The sequence below is a fragment of the Eucyclogobius newberryi genome, unplaced genomic scaffold, assembly GCF_026437365.1.
Source record: "Eucyclogobius newberryi isolate DKJ021-1_F unplaced genomic scaffold, fEucNew1.0.hap1 SCAF_2, whole genome shotgun sequence".
In the NCBI taxonomy this organism is placed as follows: Eukaryota; Metazoa; Chordata; class Actinopteri; order Gobiiformes; family Gobiidae; genus Eucyclogobius; species Eucyclogobius newberryi.
Window position 1 is genome coordinate 20,005,625 of NW_027315834.1, and position 20,009 is coordinate 20,025,633.

At 41.6% G+C, this 20,009-nt stretch overlaps 3 protein-coding genes across 3 annotated transcripts; 2 read left to right on the top strand and 1 right to left on the bottom strand.

Annotated features, from left to right (window-relative positions):
• Positions 1-744: 744 nt before the first annotated feature.
• On the bottom strand, positions 745-4,635 carry actr1b (actin related protein 1B). Its single transcript, XM_072454179.1, has 11 exons — positions 4,435-4,635; positions 3,646-3,710; positions 3,475-3,550; positions 2,769-2,894; positions 2,571-2,695; positions 2,142-2,358; positions 1,979-2,071; positions 1,731-1,905; positions 1,549-1,610; positions 1,264-1,304; positions 745-1,181 (listed from the first exon to the last, which is right to left on the bottom strand). The coding sequence occupies exons 1-11, from the start codon at positions 4,480-4,482 to the stop codon at positions 1,079-1,081; spliced, it is 1,131 nt and encodes a 376-aa protein (XP_072310280.1). The 5' UTR covers positions 4,483-4,635; the 3' UTR covers positions 745-1,078.
• A 347-nt stretch (positions 4,636-4,982) lies between these two features.
• marchf5l (membrane-associated ring finger (C3HC4) 5, like) lies at positions 4,983-7,515 on the top strand. Its single transcript, XM_072453565.1, has 7 exons — positions 4,983-5,002; positions 6,002-6,069; positions 6,355-6,557; positions 6,624-6,754; positions 6,827-6,998; positions 7,075-7,244; positions 7,328-7,515. The coding sequence occupies exons 2-7, from the start codon at positions 6,041-6,043 to the stop codon at positions 7,481-7,483; spliced, it is 861 nt and encodes a 286-aa protein (XP_072309666.1). The 5' UTR covers positions 4,983-5,002; positions 6,002-6,040; the 3' UTR covers positions 7,484-7,515.
• A 665-nt stretch (positions 7,516-8,180) lies between these two features.
• On the top strand, positions 8,181-10,488 carry kctd9b (potassium channel tetramerization domain containing 9b). The gene is made up of 12 exons (XM_072454293.1): positions 8,181-8,317; positions 8,430-8,551; positions 8,625-8,668; positions 8,743-8,836; positions 8,902-8,960; positions 9,024-9,152; positions 9,232-9,299; positions 9,356-9,451; positions 9,524-9,673; positions 9,944-10,049; positions 10,146-10,279; positions 10,365-10,488. The coding sequence occupies exons 1-12, from the start codon at positions 8,270-8,272 to the stop codon at positions 10,479-10,481; spliced, it is 1,167 nt and encodes a 388-aa protein (XP_072310394.1). The 5' UTR covers positions 8,181-8,269; the 3' UTR covers positions 10,482-10,488.
• The last annotated feature ends 9,521 nt before the right edge of the window (positions 10,489-20,009 follow it).

Genomic DNA, 20,009 nt, shown 5'->3' on the forward strand with positions numbered 1-20,009 from the left:
ATAAACAGTTTTGTACATTTGTAGTCTTTACCCCATTTGGTAGTGGCTGTGGTTGAAATGCTCTCCACTGAACACAAGGCTTAGGACAATGAACACCCGAGAAGCAGACGTAGACACTCCAGTGCCAACACATTGGAATAAGGCTGACAGGTGTGGACATGAACCCTTTCCTGCCACTCTCATATTGTACTCCTACAACAGATTTAGAGATAGGAAAGGGATGTTGTACAAAAAAGTTTTATCAGTCATTTGGATTTGTGTGACCAAATGTTTACGATCACCATCAGCTTGTCTTCGGTGAAATATTACAACAAAACAGCTAAACAAAAAAAGAAGCTAAATAGCTTTTAAATACTAATTGGGAGTTGCACAAATGAAAGTGTTTACATCAGTGTCACTGTAAACAATATGCAACAAATGCTTTGGTGGATTAAAAAGGCCTTTATCAAATGAAGACATGAAGGTAATAAATCTTAAATACATTAGAGAACAGGGGGCATTTTAATGAGAAAAATGTATTGATAAGGACACTCTGAATTGCATTTACAGTTACAGATGTTCGCTTTTTTTCCAAGGGTGAATGTGCAATTTTGATCCAATATAGTTCAATTGTTAACCACTTACCAGAGCAATATTACTTAAAACTTAATATTTAAAACTAGTAACTCCCTGTCAGAGTACAAAAGCAGACAAAAAACGCCTCGGGACTGGAATGGACTAACAATAGCAAAAAATAATAATAACTGACATTTCTACACATTGTGAGGCCCTGAAAGCAACAACAATATTTTAGTGGACCAAATATGGAATAATCTTCAACAAGCGTCCACAGCGCCATGACCGCAGAGTCACCTTCATGGCCCTTTTTAGTACATTTGGAATGGCCCAACCATCAAGCAGGAGGCTGGACCGACACAACCGAATGAAAAAAGGGAATTGAGGTAAAATACGAGCCAACAGTAGTTGAGAAGCTGTCAGGCTGATAAAAGATGGTACCCGGAGAAGACAAGTGCAGTAAATGGGAGTCTCCAATGGTATGATATCAGAAATGTTGGGGGCAGTTCTTGGGAGTGATCGTCTAGAAGGTCTTCCTGTGAATGGCACGTGCTTTGTCTTCTTCATATTCCCGTTTTGACACCCACATCTTTTTAAAGGTGTCCAAAGATGCCAGGATAGATCCACTAAAGGGGAATGATGAACATGTTTTTACAACTAGGAACACTAGGGATATTTTCATTTCAATGTGCAAAAACATTTTCTTACCCGATCCACGTGGAGTAAAGCCTCTCTTGAGGAGCAGAGATCTACATAACAAAAAACATATGTCTTAAGTATACAAAAGCAAATAATTAAAGAAATAACATGCCCTCTGCACACAACATATCCCGTGTACATGAGCACACATATTAACCCTGTAGTTTAGACCTCTAAAATATATGATATGAAATATAATATGTAATATGAAATGTGTACCTTTAAATTAATCACAAATCGCATAGGGTTGTTCAGTATTAGATTAGATACGAATCCAAAAGTACCATTACATACCTTAATTTTTACATCTTTTGGTGCAAGCTTCTTGACTTCAGTTAGCAATCTTTCCCCAAAACCTAAAACAGTAATTACAAAACAGGTTACAAATAGTAACATATTCCCCGTTTCCAAACCAACAGCAAAGGTAAAATAGTTTCCCTTTTCTTTAAATGTGAAATATTTTTGTGGGCACGAACCTTTGATGAGTGTGGAACCTCCACATAATACTATGTTGGAGAAGAGTGTTCGTCGGAGGTCCATGTCAGACTTTTGGATGGCATAAGACAACACCTCATGAATGCCATTGCTTTCATCTCCGACAAGGTCAGGTCTAAACAGCAACTCTGGAGCTCTAAATCTAGCAGGACCAATCTGCAAATAAGGTTAAATATATAAAGTTACAATAACAAACTGACAATATGTCCAATAATCATGTTAGACTTGCATTTAAAGTGCTTCCATCCGGCAGCACATATTGTGCCTTCTCTGTTTCTAAAGTTTCGTCCTTCTGGGGGTTCAGAGATAGATAGCAGGCTCTCTGTGCATATAAAACCATAATTAATATTTGTCCATTTAGAATAGTTTACAGAAATATGATATCACGTTACCTCTTTGACGGTGCGGACAACTTCAAACTCTGCCGAGGTGTTGAAGTTGTAACCCTCTTTACGCAGGAGCAAGCGCAGGTATCGTGAAACATCTCTTCCAGCAATATCGACTCGCATGATTGAGTGAGGCATGGCGAAACCCTCATAAATAGGCACAACATGAGTCACTCCATCGCCAGAGTCCAATACAACACCAGTGGTGCGGCCTGTGGCATATCTGGGGGAGACATTTGAATGTACACTGAAAAATGCTTTTCTCCAATGAAACTCATTGAGCATCAGCCATTGATAAAAGGCTAAATCATCCATCCATCCATTTCCAATCATATTATCCAAAAGAATACTGCACAAAAGTGATAGTAATAACAATCACAGGCAATTGTTTACATAAGTTACATAAAATATAACAATGATGAATAAGTTTCTTACAGGCTAAGTACTGCTTGCATGGAGATGTAAAGAGCAGGAACATTAAAGGTTTCAAAGAACACCTCTGCAGCCTTCTCTCTGTTCACAATGGGATTGAGTGGGGCTTCAGTCAACAGCACAGGGTGCTAAAAGAAAGGAAAGTTACTAATCAAACTAAAAACATTCTAAACTAAATAATGGTAATAATAATACACTCACCTCCTCAGAAAAAGTCTGTAACTGCTCCTTGGAGTACACATACTGCCAAATCCTCTCCATGTCATTCCAGTCATTTACAATGCCATGCTCCATGGGATATCGCACTGACAATAAGCCCCTGTGTTCCTGAGAATTCACAAAAATATATCTGAGCTATAAAAACATTTCCTCTCGGTACATTGCATGTTTGGTATAGTATAGTCCAAAAAACAATTTACTAAATTAACTAAATTGCAACTAGTTGTGAGTAGTTACAATAAATGTACTGTACAGTAAATTGTTCAATGTATTGTTATCATCATCACGTTGGTTTGTCCAATTGCTATATCCGTATCAAATAAATAAATGTTGTTGTTATTATTATTATAAAAAGTGCCATGGAACTCTTTACGTGCTGCCCGGTGGCCGAGTGGTTAAAGTGATAGCACATCTGCTAGGCTTCGACAATCTGCTGGATGTCCGCCTTTCTCTCTCATCTCCAAATTTCACGCTAAACTGTCCTGTCTAATAAAGCCTTTGGGCCAAAAAATCCTTAATTCTCAGTGCGTTTTCTATCAAATATGAGAAATATAGTCCCAGTCAATCAAATATTTCTGTGATCTATGTAGTTTTATTAGACAATTGACACAGATGGTTTAGTATGGTGAACATAAAATCTTAATGTGGTTTAATTTAGACTTTTATTATTTGTGCATTTCTCGGGTACCTCTGCCTTGGGTCCAATGAAGAGATCACCTTCCAGTGCTCCTGCCATCACACGAGTATGCTTTGGTCGTCCCACACTGGAAAATTTACATAAAAAGGTTAATATTGGAATGGAATAAAAAATGTAATGTATAAAATTATAACATCAACAGTGAGGATGAGAAAGACTTACTAATTAGGAAAACAGTATTTGGGGATCTGGTCACCTGCAAAACCAGCCTTGATAACTCCCGAACCCTACAAAAGACAGACATTAACTAAAAGCTGAATCTGTAGTTAACAATTACATGAATATCTATATTTAGAAATGGTCTCATTCTCTGTATTGAGGTCATGAGACACAGCCTAAGGCCACAGCAGTCACCAGCCCTGAGAAGGACATCCTGTGAGCACATCCAAAATAGCACAACTTGCAGGGATAACAGTGTCTTCAGCGAGTATTTTACTTAGACTTTGCAACGTAAATATTTCTGATGGTAATACAAAAGCTATTGCTGTATCTGTTTACTTTTACTACAGATATCCACATCATCAACCCGCGGTGGGTCACAAAAACAAAATGCACCGTTTTGTTTTGGTCTTTACACTGACATGGTTGGGGTAAAAGTCTCCGAGTCATAAATAAAAAGTCTAACGCTAAACACAGATCTAGAACTCCGGGTATGAAGCTACAAGCATATCTGGCCGGTTGAAAGTGTTAGCTTCTGTATTAGCTTCAGTTTGGGGGGGGCATGGATTCCTGCATAATTTCTTCAATTTCTTCACAAACAGACACGGAGTAATCACATTTAGAGAAGATCACTCTTAACATGTGCAGCAAATATAAGGTAAGTCTACATGTCCGGGTCAATAACACAAGTATTGCTAGCAAAAACACAATAGCTACACAAGCTAGATATTTGCTAGCATCGGAAAACATGGGCCTCAGTAGGGTGTGGATGAGTGACATCACCATACTTACATTATCAATAACAACCGGCTGGTTAGCTAAAATGTCATAGGAATCCATTGCGGGTAGAGTGGTAAAGGAAGCTTTCTATCGGTCTATGGGTGTATTCTTGGTCGTTTTGTGTTTTAATCATGTATGGATAACGCCCTGTCACCGTGCACCGAGCAGCTCCCTGACGCTGATCGTCTGCGCTGTGTGGCTCAGCAGCTTGTCCCGCCCTCTACAAGAACTGCAACATCATTGGTTAATACAAGTAAGTGACGGGACTTTAGACCAAATATATTAATTTCAGATTGCCAGCTATTATGATTGACAGTCTGAAAAACCAATCACCGCTGCTCTTATCTGTGTCGGGTTGGTTTCTGTTAATTTTTCTTTTAATTTGTTTTATGACCACAACACAGCAAAGTAGACGCAGCGTTTAACGTGATCATGTACAACAATTAAGTGTGTTGTATTTTGTAAAAATGTAAAAAAAAAAAATCCATTTCCGACACCATTGTCGGAAATGCAAGTAGGCGGGTCTTCTGCTGTTCTGATGTCAAACAACTGGGACGTCGATGTTATGACAGAAGTTTAGGTTAGTTCGTTAATTTAGTATTTCTTCTACTGTTTCACTCTATGTGTACGTGGCTTAATTAGTTTCCGCATAACATTGTAAAATCCTACTTTCCAGTCAGAACTTTCCGCTGTAGTCAGTGCGTGAGTGCTGTAGCAGTTTCGGTTGACTCTCCAAAGAGACTTGTATTAAGTTTACTCCGTGAATGGTTGGGAACGATTCGTTGAAATATACTTTTGACTTCAGCTAGGCCTATACATACTTAGTATTGGCTAAGCTTAGCACCACATGGAATTCATGTGTAACTTTAGTCTCAAATGTTGTAGTGTCAATGGGCCGTTTCCTTCAGCCAGTCGAAGGACTGCACTTTGGAGCGGTGGTTGAAGATACGAGTGTTAAAAGAAAACAAATATGAGTAGCGTATCACATCACAAATATATTAACTAAAGTATTCAAAACACATCTAAAATGTGTTTTTAGTGGAAAGATCATTTCACTCAGACTGAGAACTATTAAAGATAAAAAATCGAGTCGATTTTCGACTGAATTTAATTTTATCCCTCAATCTTTCTAGTCATTTGAAAAATGTATTTATTTTTGTTACGCAAAAGCTGGGGCTTGAACTTAAAACCCTTTGGCAGGATGTCGCCATGAATAACCCCTCAAACCCATCCATCCATCCATCCATTTTCTACCGCTTGTTCCCTTTTGGGGTCGCGGGTGACTGGAGCCTATCCCAGTGACTTCGGGCCTTAGGCGGGGTACACCCCCTCAAACCATTCAGCAAAAAAAAAACACCTTAAATTTTCAGATATCTGCTCTTGAATGTAGTGAAGAAAAAAGGTTTTAAATAAGTAAAGTACAGCTATCCAAAAATGTTACTCAAACAAGTACTCTACTTTTGTTCCAAGTTACCCTCCACCACTGCTTCGGCGCTTTCCCATTTCATTGTTGATTAAAGTTATCACTTTACTTGTGTCTCTGTATAAATTACAGTGTTTTTTTTTCTTTTCTTTTCAGAATAATTTAAGGTTGCAAAGTCCTTTGGAATCGAATATCATGGCCAGTGCCGAGGACCAGACCGAAAAGTAAGTCTTCTCATTTGCAATTGTATTGTTTAAATGGATGGCTTATTAGGATCCTTATACAGTAGCCCTTTGGATTCATGCACAGGACCCTTGTACAAATAAATAAACATTCAGAAAACACATTCAATTTTAAAATCCAGAGAGCACTTTACAAAATACCTTTTTGTTAGAAATATATGAATTTAGTCAGTAAATTTGTGATTTACTATGATCTAATAGTATTAATACACCTTGAAACTTAATCTATATTTTGTAAATATTTCCTTCTCTTTATTTTGACTTCAGACACTGCTGGGTGTGTTTTGCCACTGAAAAAGACGACTACGTTTCAGACTGGGTGAGCCCGTGCAGGTGTAAAGGCTGCACTAAATGGATCCACCAAGAATGTCTTCAGCGGTGGCTCGACGAGAAGCAAAAAGGAAATGTTGGAGCTGTAGTCTGCTGTCCGCAATGTAGCACTGAATATCAAATTGTCTTTCCCAAGATGGGTAGGTACAAGCTATCGTAACCTACATCTCTTGTTACATAGAGGAATCTGAGTGTTGAACTTCTAGGGGCACTGGTGTATTTGCTACAGCAAATAGATGGTGCTTTGACTCGGATCAGTCCTTTTGCTGCTGTTGGAGTTGTAATGGGCACTGCGTACTGGTCCGCTGTTACATATGGTGCTGTGACAGTCATGCAGGTATAGAGAGTCCACAAAGTGGGTTACACTGACAGTAAACAAACCCCCATTAACTCTTATGTTTGAATACAGGTTGTTGGGCATAAAAAAGGTCTATGTGCAATGGAGCGGGCAGATCCCCTTTTCCTGTTGATGGGTTTACCCACGATTCCAGTGGTGCTGGTCCTGAGCAAGATGATCCGCTGGGAGGACTATATAGTTAGACTCTGGCAAAGATATTCCTGCAATCGGAATTGCCCAGCTGGTATTACATGAAATCATATTGTCCTCCATTAAAATATGTATTTACAAGTGTAAATTTGTTGTGTCTTTCCTCCCAGGCTCAAGCCACTATATCCCCCCCCGGGTTCCTGTTGATGGGACAAACTCAGGGGATCATATCTCTGTGTCCCGTACTCTATGTGGTGCTCTTATTTTCCCCTCTGTGGCCAGTCTAATGGGTCAGGTGCTGTTTCATAGAGTATCTTCTAATCTTCAGCGCACTGTCCTGGTAAGTGTGTAACTGATTATGTTCTGTGTTGTTGTTGTTTGTTTTAATGCTGACTGTAATGTTATGTTTCCTGTTTCACACAGGGCGGGATCACGTTTCTATTGATTAAAGGAGCGTTAAAAATATATTTCAAGCAGCAACAGTACATTGTTCAAGTCAATCGTTATATACTCAACCACCCGGAAATGGAAGTACAGAGTACAGGAGAAGAAGAGGACACAGACGACAGTGAAAACTGAGTAGTTTTCTGCCAATTAGTGGATCCCTTGAAGCTGCATTTACTTTTTAATGTACTAAAAAATCTCTCTATATTGGAAATGTATATATATATTTTTTAATCTCTCTATCATTTAAATCAAATGAATCATTTCCAAAGACTCTATATAAAATCTTTTTTTTATTTATATATATATAGATATATATATATATCTATATATATATATCTCTATATATATATATATATATATATATATATATATATATATATATATATATATATATATATATATATATATATATATACACATATACATATATACAAAATATTTGTAATAATTAAGCTATTTAAACAGCTGTTTCTGTGGTGAAGGGTATAACGTGTAAAGCAATATAATTAAAAAGATTAATTTTGTCTTATATTTTTATTGCTATATTATTTTTTTTAATGATCAAATTCAGAACCACGTTTGAGACGTATCTGCCTTTGTTGACTTCTGAAGGAGGACGGATATTTGTTCCAAATCAGGTTCTCGTCCCAAATTATTATTATTTTTTATCTACGAGTATTTATAGCATCAGAACGTGTTGTGGAGGAGCACATAAACGCACCATTACTTTCTACTAGAAGGCCCGCCTCCCCGCTTAGCTGATAGGTTGGCCTCTCTTTCTCTTGATTTCATTGGCTAGTGCTGTAACACGGAACATTTCAGGTTGGGAAAGAGGAAGAAAAGGGGTAGTGGACAAAATATGTTACAATCTTTTATGATAAAAGCGCCATCGCTTTACTTTATTTTTTGTCTTTCACCATGAGAAGAGTCACACTTTGTGTCCGCGGGTCCAATACCAATGGAAAGGTAAGTTACTGGAATCAACCACGCAGATGGTCTTTTTGTCTGTGTTGTTTTCTGTTTCGTGCAACGTTGCTTTTCACGTCACAGTAAGTGACAGGTTTCTTGATGCAAACAGGTGGTGGCTGTGTTTGGCTCTATGGACGATCTTCTGAATGTTGCCAGCTCTAAATTGGGCATCAGGGCCTCCTGTATTTACAATGGCAACGGTGGTCTGATAGACGACATAGCAATTATAAGGTAAGTGAAATGGAAAAATGTACCAAATTTTTCATCATGTATGTAAGATGATTAGTTTGTATGCATTATGCAGAGATGATGATGTGCTCTACATATCGGAGGGAGAATTATTCAAAGGTAATGTCATCTTACAGCAGTTTATGTTTGCAATGAAAATTTGCAAGAGGTGAACACTGTTGTTATTATCTTAGAACCAGAGAAGAAAGACAAAGTAAATGATGGTGGTCAGATGCACACTGATTGGTTGACACTTAATGTTGGTGGCCGCCACTTCACCACCACCAGGTAATGTTAAGTCACTGCCATCAACTCGCATAATTCTCAATAAAACTCTTTGTTACTTCCTTTAGGAGTACATTGGTTAGTAAGGAACCTGACAGCATGTTAGCTCATATGTTCAGAGAAAAAGGTAAATGGAAAACAAAAAAAATACACTCCAGCTTTACCAAATTATAACTTATACCTTATTTAGATGTGTGGGACAACAAGCAGGATTCACAGGGAGCTTTTCTTATTGATCGAAGTCCTGACTACTTTGAACCAATCCTTAATTACTTGAGACATGGGCAGCTCATCATCAACAAAGGCATAAATCCTTTAGGTATAAACAGTTAAACATTCAAATAGGCCTTTGACTGTTTAAATCGATGGATATATTTATATTTGTTTTGTATTCTCAGGCGTGTTAGAGGAGGCTCGATTCTTTGGAGTCCAGCAGCTGGCTGAACAACTCGAGACTCTCATTAAGGTATTTAGGGCATTATTAAAGTGTTTATCCTCCTGCTCACCTAAATTTCCCTTCAGTCCACTCAGTCTCCTGATGACCACTCGCCTCTGACCCGGAAGGAATTTATTAGATACCTGTTAGCCACAACAACTAAGGCTGAGCTACGCTGTCAGGTTCATATAATTGTAACACAATTCAAGTAACACTTGAAGGGTGCAATATGTATTAACTATTTATTCTGTTAGGGTCTGAATTTCAAGGGTGCAGATCTGTCTCGTCTTGATTTGCGATGTATCAACTTTAAGATGGCCAATTTAAGAGGCGTTAATTTGATGAACACCAACCTCAGTGGAGCAAATCTGGAGAGGGCCGATCTCTCAATGGCCTGTTTGGATGTAAGTGCTTTAACATAATTGAGAAAAGCAGAGCTGGTTGGAAAGAATATTCTACTACTCGCTTTGCATGATGCATTTTTTTCTTTTTATTATACAAAGCAAAGCTGATTTTGACCTAATATATTATATTATAATTGTATCTGCATTAACATCACCACTAATGTTTCCTGCATCAAGAACAGTCCTTCTCAAAACTCTATCAACATTTGACATTGTAAAAATAAAAGTAGTACCCCGTTAACTTCAATAACTACCACAACTCTTCCATAGGGCGCAAATCTACAAGGAGTAAAAATGCTCTGCACCAATGCTGAAGGAGCGTCTCTCATAGGCTGTAACTTCGAGGATCCTGCTGGAAGCAAAGCTAATCTCGAAGGTCATTATTCATTTTAATTATCAGCAATGTTATTGTGTTGTGATAGAATTGTAAAAAGTAATGAAATAACAACAGTTTAATTGTTTTGTCTCATAGGAGCCAATCTGAAGGGCGTGGACATGGAGGGTAGTCAGATGACTGGTATTAACCTAAGAGTTGCTACACTGAAAAATGCCAAGTTAAAGAACTGTAATCTGAGAGGAGCCACACTGGCTGGGACGGACTTGGAGGTAATTGTCCAATAATTTATAGAATGGTTTAATTATCCAAAAGTTGTGCATAACATGTCATACCAAATAAAATTCTCCCTTGTAGAACTGTGACCTATCTGGATGTGACCTTCAGGAAGCAAATCTGAGAGGTTCAAATGTGAAGGGCGCCATCTTCGAGGAGATGCTCACTCCTCTGCACATGTCCCAGAGCGTGCGATGAATCACTCCTCATGAGAAGAAAAGTGTTGGTTGCCGAACTAGATTTCTACATTTATTCTCAGGTGTCTCCTCCCCCATAAAACTAAGCTGGTGACTCCTCCAAATTAAGTCCTTTTGGACAATAAAATTCCTTAAATTGAATAAACAAGGAACATTCCTGGCATTTGCAAAAATCAACCTGCACCCTCAAACAGCATTAAAAAAACATACATTATAGGACTAGCAATGTACCTTCTATTTTGAGTTGGCCTAAATTGTTATTTCATGAGAATGGAGGAATCTAACAAGGCCAGTAAAGGTTTCATTCCCAACAAACCATTGTATGTAATGTTTTGTATCTATGCTGTCAGTGCTACTGAACCATGCTGCTTTATTGTAAGCTATTTTGCCTTGGCTTGATTTGTTACTGTGGTGCACATTTATTGTAGGCTACTGTATGCTTCAAGACTAGTATGTTGATGTCACATGCAGAACAGCAGGTGGCGCTACTCTGTCACAACGCGCTCATCCACTTTGGTAAAACAGGTCACGTGTCTGCGAGCTTTCAAAGACCTACACACTGTACACAGTACACTCGGATGCCAACCGCCATAAAACAACAACAACAACAACAGTACACAACTTATACTTATATGAAGTAGGCTGGTACATGTGGTGCTGTCTCTTTTTTACTTTTCCTAATAAATGTTGAATGAGTTTGAGATATTTAGTTTTACTTGCTGGGGGGACTTTTAGGTCAAATCTATCATGAGAAAGCTTCAGACAAAGCAGTACCTCCAGTTCGCATTACGTGGAAGTGTCATTTCTTTTGATACCATAGTGATAATGCATGGTTCCCAATTGTTTGTTGCCTGTTGCTTAATGTTGGGACTAAAGTTTGCTAACATAAATTACAGACAAGAGAAATAAAATGAGATCGCTCAAAAATATATATAACTATGTTTTCAATAAGAACCTTGTCTGTATGTACGCATCATTAGAACATCTATCATCAACCATACTGGCGCCACAGAAGCCTCTCAAAGTAATCAAGAGATTTTTAGGATACAATTCAGAGCTTTGGAGGTTAACATTTCTGTATTGTGCCTGCAAATCTTGCTCAAGTAGGTACATTGCTAATCCTATAATATTGACTCCATTCTGGCTATCCTTTAAAATCTCAATGTAACAACTGAACAAGAGCATGTTTGTTTTTAGTATATATAAAAGTTTAAAAAAAAAAAAAAAAATTCTTGATGTTGGACTGTCATAATTAAAAAGTCTATTGGAAATGTGCTTAACATTTTAAATCAATAGGTCCTGCTAAGAGTTAAAAGCTTTCTCAGCATCCAAAATAATTATTACAGCTGTGTTTTGCTGTTTGGTTATATTACTCATTATGTGTAAGGATCGTTATGTTATTTTGTGTTTGTTGTTTATTACTAAATCCCATCTGATCATTGTGAATGACTGAATGAATGTTCCAATCTTTTGGACATAATTGAAGTGTATATACAATAATCCACATTCAGAATAAAAAATGGTTCTATATGAGGCACAGCCTTCCCTTCATTAGGTATTACAGATATAATGGCTCGGAGGAGTTACAAGTTTTTAAAAGCAAAAGGGTAAGTGTTTCTTTTAGAACTTTATACCATTCTGAGATGAACCCATCATTACCCGGAGCCTTAATTGCACCCATTAATTTTCACACTGTTATTTTAGCTCCTATTTTTTTAAGTAGCTCTTCAGTCCTATTGGGCAAATGGAAGTCTATGTTTTATATTTCACGTGGAATGGATGTTGCGTATGCCACACGATGCTGACACTGCAAACATTAAAATGTAACAGATGGTGCATTCTAATGGCTATTTGCTGACCTTACAGTGTGGGGGTGTTGTGCAGCTGTATTTCTTACGTGACCGTGGGTGTGCCTGTGTGTATGTGTGTCTGGGGATGTGGCTTTCAGAGCTGAATGAGAAAACGTTCTCCTCCAGCCAAATAAAGCTGCCCATGTAAACTCCACATTCCTCCGTTTGTGGTGTGTCTGTCTTTTAGACTGAATCTGTGTCTTTTTTTTATAGAGGGAGGAGTCTGTCAGTGTGTGTTTTTCTTCAGGGCACTTTAATGGTGTCTGCTTAAGTGTGCACAATTCATGGTGTTGATGGAACTGCTCTTTATGTTTTTTATGATTTGTTTACATTTGTACATAATGCAAATTGCTATCAACTATTAATGTTTGAGAGATCGTCTAAAATCCTACCTTCAAGGCACTCAAAGCGCTTTACATCAAGCCACCCACCCGTTCATACACCAGTGTGAGCAAACACTGCCAACACTGGGGCAGAGGCGGGTTAAGTGTATTCACCTGAGGCCAAGAGCACTGCAACAACCTCCCTGTGCCTTGGTTTGGAGCTCCATTGTTAAACAATAACACGATTAAAAAAAAACTCAAATGAGCAGCAATAACACTATGAAACATTTCTGATCCGCGAGCTGCTGGGAAATGCTGTTGTAGCTCAGTCACGACAGGCCTGCAGACAGCTCTCATGTCTGCTCTTATTAGAAGTTATAGTGACAGAAGTGGACCTGAAAAGAGAAGGACACAATGTCAACTAATGGGTGAGATCGAGTTTAAAGAAAAAATTCAACTATACTCTTGCCAATCCACTGTTTTGCAATTTTCAGTATACCAACCACCAGAACCGCCTCTCCACCAGTGCTTCGCCCGAGAACCTTCTATGATACATCTATTGGTTATGACACTTATGACACTTTTATTTTTGGCTCGAGCCATTCCATGGGATGGAATGTGACGAGTCTCTGTTCTCGCCTGGTTAGGCCCGAGCGCCACAAGCTGGCGAGAGGCCTATTAATCTCGTAAGGCCGTGCGAAGCACGGCTGCAAAAGTGCGCACATAGTGCGCACGAAATCGAGCGCGAAGCGCTCGCCCACTTCCAAACACTCACTAACGCACTCCTTCACTCATGCACGCCCCGTGCATACTAATTAGTAGTAGGAAAATGGAACATTACCGTTGTAAACGGGCAAAGCCCGTGCAAAAGTGCGCACTAAACGAGCACTTTACATTGAGATGACGACCGCGAAGCGGTCGTCATCCCCATATAAAGCACTCATTTGCGCTAAGTAGCTCACGAATACGTTCCCCATCTCTTGCATGTTCCGTGCATATAAGCATGTAATGCAAAAATTTAACATTATTACTGTATAGAGGGCCAAAAACACAAAGTGGGCGGAGCCCACTCAAAATTATCGAAAGTACCCGTCAGTGACCAGGGACCCACACCATGAGGTAGGAAAGCGCGAGCGCTTTCCGAAAATGTATAGTTTATGATATTTGAAAAATGGGAAACATTGTTTTCGCATCGGAATATTATTCTTTCTTCTTTCTTCTTTCTTCTTTCTTCTTTCTTCTTTCTTCTTTCTTCTTTCTTCTTTCTTCTTTCTTCTTTCTTCTTTCTTTTTTCTTCTTCTCGGGACCAACCCCCCTATTTTTCACCCAGTGAACATTGACGAAAAGTCACAAAAATGTTCACACCTCTAAAAATCGTGCCTCTCTACATTCTGGCTATTTCCCTTTTCTAAAATAAAAAAAATTGGCGCGTCAGCGCCCCCTAATGTACCAAAAATCCATTGAGAGATGGGAAATGACCCAAAAAAAATCTGATCGTAGAATCATGAAATTTGGCGCAGAGGTAGATGGTGACAAGAGAAGTAAAAAATATTATTACGGCAACGCCGTCTGCCCAACCAAATGTCGGCCATATTGCTTCAAAAATGGCTAAACATGACTTCGGAGTTTTTCCAAACGTCGTACTTTTACGAACTCCTCCCAGGGCGTTGGCCCTAAAAAGCTGAAATTTGGTGAAAATGCTACTGAGGAGTGGGACATCAAAAGTTATCCAAATTACATTGATACCTCTCACGGTCTCTGTGCGGCGAAGCCGCAAACTGTAGCTAGAATTTCAGAAATCTCCCATATTTAAAATTTCTGCCGTTTGCGCAGATAAAGTCCGAATTGCGTCAAATTAGAATCAGTTGTTAAACTCTTTGCCCTAAACCTACTTGAAGTGAAATAAATTAATTTGGCGCCACAGCGCCCCCTACAGATTTTATAAGGAGGTTAAATGTTTAGTTATGTTTAGCGTAATAAAAGGACAATTGGGGCGCGTTAGCGCCCCCTCCTCTTGCGGCGTGGCGGCGGTGTGGCGGCGGCGTGGCGAGGGCCGATCATTGCCGCTTGCGGCTATATTTTCTTCTTATTATTATTATTCATGGTCATTTTGCCACAACTCCCTGACCCCCTATCATTGATGAATGTCCCACATGGGGACATAGACGCGATCGGCTCGGCCCGAACTCGGATAAAATGGAGATTTCGAGAACGCCCGTCGCAAAAGTGCCGACTAGTTCATGAAACATGAAACGCTTAATCTTTGGCCTAGGCACATGAGACTTGGGACAGTGATAGAGCCTTTGAGGAGTAAAACACACCTGGCAGCATCGCTCTATGATAAACAGGAAGTCAGCCATGTTGAATCAAAGTGGCGCTGCCACGTTTGACTTTTTTCTTTCGTACTTGTCCTAGGTTTTATGTCCGATCGAGCTCAAAACAACACTTTTTGAAAGACTCAACATTGTCTGATTTGTTTGACACTCATGGATTATATTCTCCTCGAGACGCCATGAAAAAAAGTGCATTACAGATGAATTTCTTCATTTACTCTTCCTCATTTATTTTGATGGAACATTTCCTCTCGTGCCTTGGTCTTAGCATTAGTGTTAGCATCAGCATTAGCGGCGGGTCTCTGTTGCTAGGTTACGGAGGTACAGAGAGGAGGGGGTTTAAAGAATAAATTCTAAAGAATAAAGTCTAAAAAATAAAGTCTAAAGATAATGCAGTGTCGGGGCAATTGCAATCAAAAAACGCGGGAAGGCGGTCGCGATGGCGGTCGCGCGGAAAGGCGGTCGCGTCAGGTACGTGGTAAGTATAACATAAGGTCATCATAAGATCATCATTTAACTATTACTCTTTGTAAACCAGTAAATTGATCTAAAATGGTTTAGTAATAGAAACAAGCCCTAGACTTCCTGTACAAAACTGTAGAACTGCCTCGCCTCTTCATAGTGTCGTGGTCAATTATGTTTTTAATTTAGAAAATTGGCTATGTGACATTTTAGAACACCATATGTGTCAATCTGAGTCTTACTTTTTCAAATAATCAATACCCCAACCCTAAGTATAGAAAAGTGGGCAGGGATAGGGGGTAGGTGAAAACAGGAATTTTATGAGCACTCTCCAGTACCTTGGAATAGACACTGTCCGCATTTGCAGGACAATTTAGCATTACTCAAACATATATGAATTAATTAAAATACAACTTTGTGCAAACTAATGATGAGGAAACACCTTATATTAATCCAAATGAGTGCGTTCAGATGTTTGGCCATGTTTGTTACCTTAAAGTGAGCTCGGCCACACACCTAAATGCTTGTTATTGAGTTGTGAAGGTTGTGACACTGCTTAAACTGTTCAACAGGGCATTTTTAAGGGCCGACATAAATTTGTCACTGATTTACATTTGGTCGTCAGGCCATATATTAGACACACCAGTTTTTAAATGCAATGCATTAGATTATGGAGTTTAACGTAAAATGCACCAGTGTTCATGCACACTATGCAGACTCAGCTCAACTCTGTTTTGGTGTGTGCAGTGCTAGGGACCATGGTTGTAGTTGTGGGTGGGTTCGGTGTGTGGTAGAATAAGGTCACACAGTACTCTGGGCAGGGGCTCAGACGAATGTGGTTTTGGCTCAAACACACAAGGGATCTGCTTGGTTCACTTTAGGGCGTGCCCAAATACTTTACTGTGATGTGGGCATCCCTGCAATGATGATTCTCTAGCAGGGCAAATATCTCTGTTTACTTTTGCATTGTGTGTTTTAATATATTACAGTAATATTTTAATCACAACTGTGCCCTTTGTTATTCTACGTACATCAAAAAAGATTGTTTGTTATTTTAAATACTGTTGACTTTCAAATGTGGTTGACTTTGTAATAGATTTGAATCATTCAGGAGACAAATTGATTGTGTTGTATTTTAATATGAGCTAACAGCTCATCAATCACACAGCACTCAATGTGTCTAAATGGTAGGACTGCCTGATTTTTCGGGGGTAGAACATGTTTGTACTACATGTACAGTAAGATATTTTTCTAATAAGATGGGGTATTATATTCATTGCAGTGGACATTCTATTAACTAAATAATTCCATTTTATAATTGCACTAAGGGATCATCTCAAAATAGGTTGTAGCTGAAATGACGAAATTTCCCCCTCAAAAGACAAAAAAATAAAAATGTCTGGCATCACATAAAATTTTACAATCGGGAAATTACACTTGCTGCTGTACGACGTACGTGTTGATAAAACGATGGTAGTTTGCTAGACCTTGCTCACCTCTAGTCCCTGAACATCCTTTGGTATGTTTATCAGTAGAAGCTACGAACTCTCCAAATAATGTCACCTGTCGCGCATGTTTGTTTACTCAATCCACATGGTCCACGGGCCCTACGGCCATCCCATTCAAACACTATGCCAGCACCATGCAGACTCAACTCGCTCAAGCAGGAAGTCATTTAAACAACGTTTCTGATTGGCTGCTGTAAATCGCTATGCGCGTTACCAGTGCTCTCCCCAGGATTTTTTTAAGGGATGGTAGATAGTAGTAACCTCTCCTTGAACCGACACCTTAACGTGGTGGAGGGGTTTGAGCGCCCGAATGATCCCGGGAGCTATGTTGTCGGGGGCTTCAAGCCCCTGGTAGGGTCTCCCAAGGCAAACAGGTCCTAGGTGACGGGTCAGACAAAGATCAGTTCAGAAGCCCTTTATGATGAGTTCACGAACAAGGCCGTTTACGTCGCCCGGATCGGCATCCCCGGCCAGGCCTGGGATGGGTGCTCGATGGCGAGCGCCTGGTGGCCAGGTCTTACCCCACGGGCCGAACAGCAGTGCAGAGTACCTGGCCTTCTTGGAGTCCTTGGGAGGAGTACTGGACAGTGCACCGACCGGGGACTCCGTTGTTCTACTGGGGGACTTCAACGCCCACGTGGGCAATGACAGTGACACCTGGGGAGGGGTGATCGGAAAGAACGGCTTCCCCGATCTGAACCCGAGCGGTGTTCAGTTATTGGACTTCTGTGCTAGCCACGGATTGTCCAAAACGAACACCATGTTCAAGCACAAAGGTGTCCATCAGTGCACATGGCACCAGGACACCCTAGGCCGGAGGTCAATGATTGACACTCGGGTGAAGAGAGGGGCAGAGTTGTCAACTGATCATCACCTGGTGGTGAGTTGGATCCGCTGGCGGAGGAGGAAGCCGGACAGACTTGGCAGACCCAAGCGCATTGTGAGGGTGTGTTGAGAACGTCTTGTGGAGACCTCTGTCAGTAGGGTATTCAACTCGCACCTCCGGGAGAGCTTCTCCCATGTCCCGGGGAGGTTGGGGACATTGAGTCCGAGTGGACCATGTTCTCCGCCTCCATTGTTGATGCGGCTGCTCGGCGCTGTGGTCGCAAGGTCTCCGGTGCCTGACGTGGTGGCAACCCCCGAACCCGGTGGTGGACACCGGAAGTAAGGGATGCCGTCAGACTGAAGAAGGAGGCCTATCAGGCCACTCTGGCTTGTGGGTCTCCGGAGGTCATCGACGGGTATCGGCAGGCCAAGCGAGCCGCGGCTCGTGCTGTCGCAGAGGCAAAAACCCGGGCCTGGGAGGAGTTTGGGGAGGCCATGGAGGAGGACTATCGGTCTGCACCAAAGAAATTCTGGCAAACCGTCCGGCGCCTCAGGAGGGGGAAGCAGTGCCTCACCAACACCGTTTACGATGCGGGTGGAGACCTGCTGACCTCGACTGGGGATGTCGTCGGACGGTGGAAGGAATACTTTGAGGATCTCCTTAATCCCTCAGTCACGTCTTCTGAGGAGGAAGTAGAGACCGGGGACTCGGAGGCTGGCTCATCCATCACCCAAGCTGAAGTCACTGAGGTTGTTCGCAAACTCCTCGGTGGCAGGACTCCGGGGGTGGATGAGATCTGTCCTGAGTACCTAAAGTATCTGGATGTTGTAGGACTGTCTTGGTTGACACGTCTCTGCAACATTGCGTGGCGGTCGGGGACCGTGCGTCTGGACTGGCAGACCGGGGTGGTGGTCCCTCTGTTCAAGAAGGGGGACCGGAGGGTGTGTTCCAACTACAGAGGGATCACACTCCTCAGCCTCCCGGGTAAGGTCTATTCCAAGGTACTGGAGAGGAGAATCCGACTGATAGTCGAACCTCGGATTCAGGAGGAGCAGAGTGGTTTTTGTCCCGGTCGTGGAACACTGGACCAGCTCTATACCCTCCATCGGGTGCTCGAGGGTTCATGGGAGTTTGCCCAACCAGTCCACATGTGCTTTGTGGATCTGGAGAAGGCTTTCGACCGTGTCCCTCGGGGTGTCCTTTGGGGGGTGCTCCGGGAGTACGGGGTCTGGGGCCCTTTGCTCAGGGCTGTTCGGTCCCTGTATGACCGGAGCAGGAGCTGTGTTCGCATTACCGGCAGTAAGTCAGACCTGTTCCCAGTGCATGTTGGACTCCGCCAGGGCTGCCCTTTGTCACCGGTTCTGTTCATTGTTTTTATGGACAGAATTTCTAGGCGCAGTCAGGAGTCGGAGGGTGTCTGGTTTGGGGACCACAGGATTCCATCTCTGCTGTTTGCAGACGATGTTGTCTTTATGGCTCCATCAAACCCGGACCTGCAACATGCACTGGGACGGTTTGCAGCCGAGTGTGAAGCGGCTGGGATGAGAATCAGCACCTCCAAATCCGAGGCCATGGTTCTCGACCAGAAAAAGGTGGCTTGCCCTCTTCAGGTGGTTGGGGAGTCCTTGCCTCAAGTGGAGAAGTTCAAGTATCTCGGGGTCTTGTTCACGAGTGAGGGAAGGATGGAGCGTGAGATCGACAGGCGGATCGGTGCAGCGGCTGCAGTGATGCAGTTTTTGCATCGGACTGTTGTGGTGAAGAGGGAGCTGAGCCGAAAGGCAAAGCTCTCTATTTACCGGTCGGTCTACGTTCCTACCCTCACCTATGGTCATGAGCTTTGGGTAGTGACCGAAAGAACAAGATCGCGGATACAAGCGGTCGAAATGAGTTTCCTCCGCCGTGTGGCTGGGCGCTCCCTTAGAGATAAGGTGAGGAGCTCGGCCACACGGGGGGAGCTCGGAGTAGAGCCGCTGCTCCTCCACGTCGAGAGGAGCCAGCTGAGGTGGCTCGGGCATCTGTTCCGGATGCCTCCTGGGCGCCTCCCTCGGGAGGCGTTTCAGGCATGTCAAATCAAATCAAATCAATTTATTTTTCTAAGGCCCAAAATCACAACAACAGTCGCCTCTGAGGGCCGAATCAACAATGTCTATGGTGGCGATGGAGTCAGACAATGTCTGTGGTGGCGAGGGACAATGTCCCAGGGTCCTCTGTCTTTAGACTCTCCTTC